At 35.3% G+C, this 7,183-nt stretch overlaps 1 protein-coding gene across 2 annotated transcripts; it reads left to right on the top strand.

Moving 5' to 3' along the window:
• Positions 1-362: 362 nt before the first annotated feature.
• Positions 363-4,026, top strand: LOC104891267 (protein REVEILLE 2). Of its 2 annotated transcripts, XM_010676937.4 has the most exons (6): positions 369-1,062; positions 1,780-1,863; positions 1,981-2,092; positions 2,177-2,238; positions 2,374-2,760; positions 2,856-4,026. In XM_010676937.4, exons 1-6 carry the CDS (start codon positions 1,036-1,038, stop codon positions 3,513-3,515), a joined length of 1,332 nt encoding a protein of 443 aa, XP_010675239.2. In that variant the 5' UTR covers positions 369-1,035; the 3' UTR covers positions 3,516-4,026. The 2 variants fall into 2 exon arrangements, with proteins under 2 accessions (XP_048499067.1, XP_010675239.2); XM_048643110.2 differs by having other exon boundaries at positions 363-1,062; positions 1,780-2,092; positions 2,177-2,269.
• Positions 4,027-7,183: the final 3,157 nt, after the last annotated feature.

The following is a 7,183-nucleotide window of genomic DNA, read 5'->3' as shown; positions in this document are numbered from 1 at the left end:
TGAATTTATGGCTGCTAGGTATGGCTTGCACTGGGCGCAAAGTATGGGTTTCACCAATATTGAGTTGGAGGTAGATGCACTTAATCTAGCCAAGGCAATTGCCAAAAGGAATTTTGATCGATCTCCTATGAATCTTTATGTTGGAGGACATTTGTGTGTTAAGTGATGGTTTTATTTTCAACTCTTTATTTGATTTTACTTTAGCCCAAATAACACCATTTTATTTTTATTTTCAGAAATAAATTGTTTTTCAAAGATAAAAGAGAATTCAGGTGATAAAGGATTTAAGGTGGACCCAAGTGATGTGATCACTGTTAGATACGGATCTAACAACACTACATAACCATTGACAAAAAACTGAAAAAGCGAAAACCCAAAAAAAAAAAGCGAAAAAAGTGGGAGCCGCAAAAAATTCCAGGTGTCAACAATTTATGGCAAGCTCAACTTACAACATTTCACGCGCGCGAGTAACCGAACAAACACACCCACAAATCATCTCAAAAGAACCACTTAACTTAACTCCGGATATTTTATCTTATCCAATTAAAAAAAAAAACAAAAAAAACGAAGGGAGTAGAAAAAACAGACAAAGCTACGCCACGTGTATTAAGCGAACTTTGAACATGAGCCACAAGCTTCCACTCTCTTCTGGAGAATTCTTTCAATATTTACCCCTAACAATAACATTAAAACCCCAAAATACCCTTCATACCCCCCAAAAAAATCCACCCACATATACCCCCCTCTTCTCGCTTCCTCATCCTCCTCCTCCAAAAAAAAAAAATATCCTTACACACTTTCTCTCTCTTGCGTGGCATCCTCTGCGTTTTCTTTCACATCCTCCATACTTCCCAAAATCTTCCGTTTTATCTCTCTTATTTGCCTTTCTCTTCGAATTCCTGATTTTTGAAAATTTTCAGGAATTTTTAATTAAGCTGAAGAAAGTAGAAATTCTAATTTCTGGAGAATTTTTTTTTTTTTGGATGTTAATTTGGTGAAAATATTGAGATCGAAGAAGTTTGTAACCTTGAATCGATGCTTTCTTCTACTATGGTTGCTCAAGTAAGTTTTTTTTTTTTTTATATATATATATATATATTTTTTTTTACTTCTGTTGGATAGTCTTAGTTGAAAATTTGAGGAGAGTTTAATTTTTTTTTTTGTTGGATTAAGGAATTGTGTTTTATTTTATTGGCTGCGTTGATTGGTAATTATGCTGATTAAAAGTTGTTGCAAATTTACTTTATTGTGAATAGGAGTAATTTAGGTAATTTAAGATTGGATTAAATAGGTATAAGCTAACCTGAAAAAGCAATTGATTATTTGCACTTTTCAGATTGACTACTCTTTCGTTCATTTGAAAGCACAAATTCGAAATCGCTTTTTCATAAAGAGGAATTTAGGAATAAAATTGCTGTTAAAGAATTGTGCATAGTTGATTATGCTGAAATAGTATTTTGAGGTGCTAAATTTTCAGTGTGAAATAAACCATTCAGGAGTATTTTGTTTGGGATTATGCTAACTGTTGTGTACTCATGGTTATGGAAATGAAATTCTTTGGTAATTTCATCGATTCGAACGTTTTTCTCGCTTGTGAAATTTAGTTGGTGACCTAACTTTCGGTTATGATCAATTAGTTGAATGATTAATGAGTTAAATGATGCTGCTGTTGATAATTTTTGAGAATTGTTGGCTCAGACGATTGGATTTGTTATACTGGAGCTGGTAGTTGGTGTAGTGTTGAATACTGATGCTATACTTTGTTGTTGAATTATTCAGGAAGAGACTAGTGTACCTCAATCGAGTTCAGGTGATGGGGTTTCTGGAATTCATTCCGGAGCAGGGGAAAGCCATGTCCCAAAGGTTTTGATCATAACCTTCATTTTACATGGCTCCTTACTTGGGGATCATTGATTTCGAAACTTGAATTGTTCAGTGTGCCTTACTCTTCTTCTGTCCAATTTCCTTATCTGAAAACAGATTCGAAAGCCGTATACGATAACAAAGCAAAGGGAAAGGTGGACAGAAGAAGAGCATAAGAAATTTCTTGAAGCTTTGAAACTTTATGGCCGAGCATGGAGAAAGATAGAGGGTGAGTTTTTTTAAAGAAATAATGTGATGATCTAAAGGGCTTTGAGAAATTCTGTTTGCTAAATTAGCTGTTACATTTGTTCAGAGCATGTTGGGAGCAAGACGGCAGTCCAAATCCGTAGTCATGCCCAGAAATTCTTTTCAAAGGTCCATTGTTCACTCTTTACCCTGGTTTAATGTAAGTCATACTGTCTGTGACCTCGAAGGCGTGTAAACGATCTTTGTAGGGTCAATATTTGTGACCTTTTTTTCTGATTCGAGTGTATGTGTATTCATGTTCAGGTGGTACGGGAAACAAATAACACCAATGCAAACTCGGTTGACCCTATTGAGATTCCACCACCTCGTCCTAAGAGGAAACCGTCACACCCATACCCTCGCAAACTTGTGCTTCCATCCAGAAATGATATGGCTATGGAGCAGCAAGCAAGATCTGCATCTCCGAATTCTTGGATCTCTGAGCAAGAGAATCAGTCCCCTACTTCAGTTTTGTCTGCTGTTGCCTCGGATACATTGGCGTCTGCAGAGTCAGCTACACCGAATACCAGCCCATCGCCAATGTCTTCCGGTGATTTTGCTGACCAAGTTGCCATGTTCCAATCGGAAGATAATGCACCTCAAGGCGAGGTGCATGTTTCCAACTCAGTGCCAATTGTTCCAGCTTCAGTGGTACTGATTCTAATGATTATGTTTGGTATCGCAAATTATGTGCTTCACAACTTTTTAGAGGTGTTGTATTAACTTTGATGTATTTCAATGTGCAGAAATTGGAGCTTTTTTCAGATAAGGAGTCATTTGACAAGGACGAATCAGCTTCTACAAAGGTCTTTAAACTGTTTGGAAAAGATGTAGTAGTCCCTGGATCCTCATCTGATTCACCGAGTTGCCTGAGCAAGTCGCCCTCTTCGGATATGGGGGAAGGAGTACTCCAGGCATATCCAGAAGATTATAAGTCTGCTGATATTCCTATGAGATCTGTTGAAACTTCAGAGGACCTTCCAACATTTTACTACATGAATAGAAGTGCAAACCAGGTAGAGAAACCAACTCCTCTACCATGGTGGGTTTTCTTCAGAGGAATATCAGTTCCCCCATTTGGGGATACGCAAGAGAAGGGAAGTGCAAGAGAGGGATCATCTGCAGATTCAGATAGTGATTCCGTGAACGGAGGAGAAACTTTAGACAAGAACTGGGAGACAGAGACAGAGTCTGGTCAATGTGGTCCATCATCTCACAAAGAAAGCAAATTTTTAGAGGATCCATGTCCTGAGAAAGAATGCACTTTGCTGGAGAAGAGAATTAGTGTTGACAAGGCTAGAAAGGGCTTCGTCCCATATAAAAGATGCGTATCGGAGAGAGACATGCAATCATCCATGATAAGCAGCGAAGAAAGAGAAAGTCAAAGAATTCGGCTTTGCTTGTAGTATTGTGTCCAAATGAGATTTTCTTATTTAGATAGCACAACATATATAGCATTCCTGACTGATAAACTCAGTTCAGTATTGATGAAGAACCGATTGTGTCATATGTGTAGCAATTTTTGGTCGCGACCTGGTGGTTAAGTGACATTTGTGTGTAACACTGCCACAAAACCGTGAGGCAAATGGATAGTGGCGGATGAGCAGATGGCGCGGCCAACCAAAGACTCCTCAGAAAGTGATAGTTGAGCTTGGTTTTGTATCTATGTCCTATTTTTTTTAACTTGCTGGATCTTTTGACCCTTGTTCTGCTACTCGTTGTTATCAAGTTTCCCGCAAGTTTATAGTTCTAATAATGATCGGGAGATTTGGTTTTTAGAACATGAGGTATTGTACCTTAGGATCTAGTTCAATTTTTTTTTCCCTCTTGCCTTTTTTTGGCGCTTATGAATTGTGAATTATGAACATTTTTTGTATGAAGTTCACGGAATGGTGGATAATCTGTTGTTGTTACTTACTTTGTTTGTGGCCTCTTTGTGGCATAAAATTCGTGGATGTGAAAGTGAGACCGCAAATGAGCTATCAACAATAAAGGCTGACAGAATGATCTGTCTGGTTGTGCCCTCGAAAAGCAATCCATAGAATTTTGACGTAACTTGGTTTTTGTGGCTGTGATTTGTGAAACAACTCAGACCATGTGGTTGTGGTCAAAATTTTGTTGGTGGGATTTCTTCCAATCCACTTGTGGACCTAACTGTTCATTGTTTGAAAAGGCTAGCTTGGTTATTTTCCTTGCTTAAGCCAAAAGTCGACAGGATTTTTATAAATATTTTATGTTGGTGAGTGTTGCGTAAGGACAGAAGATACATTAATGATTTTGTATCTGTTCTTGAAAAGGATATTCACGAGAAAATTGGGGCATTCTTCTTTCAAGTATATCTTGGGTTATCCTAAACACAAGGATATTAATTATTTAAGTAGAGGTGTCAATTCAGTTCAACAGTTCAGTTATGATTGCACCTAAACAGTTTAGTTCATATCAGTTCAGTTTACAACACTTACAATTATTAACAATTCAGTTCAGTTAACAAACTTTTCAGTTCAGTTTAATTTAGTTATTTTTCTTTCAGTTTCAGTTCAGTTTTGTTGTAGTTTAAACCAGTTTTACCCGAATAGTTAAATCAATCAACGGTTTAATCCATAACACTTAAAATACATTGCAGTTATTTTCAGTTCAGTTTCAGTTATTGACGAAAATCATATAAGTTCGACAAAAATCGCATCGATGTGAGAAGAAATTAGTCTTTTTTTGTATTTGTTCGGGAAAATTGGAACTTCATGTCGGGTTGTTGTCAAGTGTTTTCCCAGGTTCAATTAAAATTAATGTGGCAAATAAGTGCAGTCGACACTTGCCTCGACAAAACCGGTTGTACTTCATAAAAACATGTATGAAAGTGATATCGGTAAACTGTGTATTTTACTGATATATTCGATAATTTGAATAAGACAAATTTATATAAGTCAATATTCAAACTTTTAGTTGTATGCAAATCACATCATGTTTGGTTAAAAATGACTTCTTATATCAATATAAATTCTTATAAACTTACTCAAAAGACGAGTTAGATATTTTTAAAAAGTCGATTAGATCAATATCTTACTCTAACTATAATGGCTTACTATAACTACACTAGTCATTAAGGCTATATGCATCTGAAAACTGAAAACATATAATTGGCGTAAAATAAGTTAATATTGGATTAGAACAAGGTATCTATGTGTGGCAGTAAAGTAATTCAAAATAACCGTGCTTAATTAAAGTAAGATTAAGTTGTATCCATTTTGATTTTAAAACATAATATTGGAGTGAACCAAATTGATATTTGGATTATTAATGAATCAATGTAAATCGATAAGCTAAATCAAGACAAAAATATTCTATTTAAGTTAATTGTTAACAAGTTAGAATCATTTTCCTAGACTCATACATCTAAGCCAAATCGAAAGACATTGATATTAGACTATAGATGAATATATCAATATAAGATGGTATGATAATTGAAGATAACATTGCTCCATTTTTATATCGAAACATAATATTGAAGTGAAACAAGTTAGTATCAGATTATTAGATTATTGTATTAATGTGGAACGATAACCTAAATCAATATACGAACACTAATGTATTTAATCGTTTATAAGTTACATTTATTGTGAAATTCAAATATCTAATTTAACTAAAAAAGGTGATAGTGAGTTATATAGTATATCAATGTAAGTTGACAAGGTAATTGAGAATAGCAACGATCTATCAAAGTGAACCTAAATTGATTAAGCTTTATGTATTGCGAATACAAAACATATTACTAAAGCAAAACAAGTTGATTAGTGAAGTTGTTATTAACTTATTCTATTAGATATTTTATATGTGAATACATGTAAACACATAAACAAATTGAAACAATTTGTTATTGCATAAGACCAATGTATACACTGATATTGGATTAGATCAATTTATTGATACAAATCGATAAGCTAATTGGTGTATATGGTTTACGTGGACCGTTTATATTAAAGGTACTTTGTATTATGTTTACATGGATCATTTATGTAAAACAGTTAAAGGTTCTTTGTACACTGATATACTTTCTATTATTTATTGAGCATAACAACACTCCATATAAGTTGATCGTATTAAGTCAATGAACTAATTAAGATATATAATTGAACTGAAATAGACTGTTATTAGATAAGATCAATTTACTAATGTAAGCCAATAATTTAATTAAATAATCCGTAATTATAATAATACGAAATGAATAATTTATTTTTCAATGCAAAATCCAAACACACATTACAAAGAAAATATGTACCGTTAGATCATCACAATTAAGGGCATATAAAGAATCAAACATAAACACATGGATCAGACTTATCAACCGTTGGATGAACAATTATAAACTACATCTAACGGCTACAATCTCATTCTAACAACAAATTCAACCTAGCTAACCCTAAAATCACTCACACATGCTTTCATCCGCCACTTCCACTTTCCTCTCTTTATTTCTTTGCGTCTCTATTCTCTATCATTAACCTCCTTAAAAAAATTGTTAGTTTTGTTTGATTTTCCAATTTGTTTTGCTTTTCTCACGGTTTGAGGCAGATTCTTCTTCAATAACACAAGGTGACTCAATAGCGAAACCCTAGCAAACAATACAGCGCTTCCGCCGCGTTAATGCGTTATCCCCCCTCCCCCTGCTAGCTCGTCGACGGCTTGAGCATCTCCGGCTCTACAAAGGTCGTCGGCGAGCCCAACCACCTTTCCCCCCACAGTAGGCAGACGATCTGTATTGTAACAGTGGGTTTGCCGAAGTCGCGAAGACAACAGCCTCGAAGTCGACGTTACGACAACGGAAAACCTTGGATTCTCTTTTCTGGGCGCCGGCGACTCACCACCCCCACCTAATGTTGGCACTCATGCTCTTCTGCCTCAGATTTCACAACTATTACTGTGAGGTTTTCACTTAAGCTTTACTAATTTCGTTGCTTCATTTCTCCTAGCTGTAGTTTTCACAACCTAGTTTAGGCTAATTTCAGAGGAGTTGGTGCCTCTTTATCTACTAGTGGTTCTCTTGGTTTAGTTTTTAGCGTTTTCTTGTTATCTTAGAATC

Source organism: Beta vulgaris, chromosome 4, assembly GCF_026745355.1.
Source record: "Beta vulgaris subsp. vulgaris cultivar EL10 chromosome 4, EL10.2, whole genome shotgun sequence".
Lineage (NCBI taxonomy): Eukaryota > Viridiplantae > Streptophyta > Magnoliopsida > Caryophyllales > Amaranthaceae > Beta > Beta vulgaris.
Note: the sequence above shows the minus strand (reverse complement) of the source record. Positions and strands in the feature narration are given on the sequence as shown.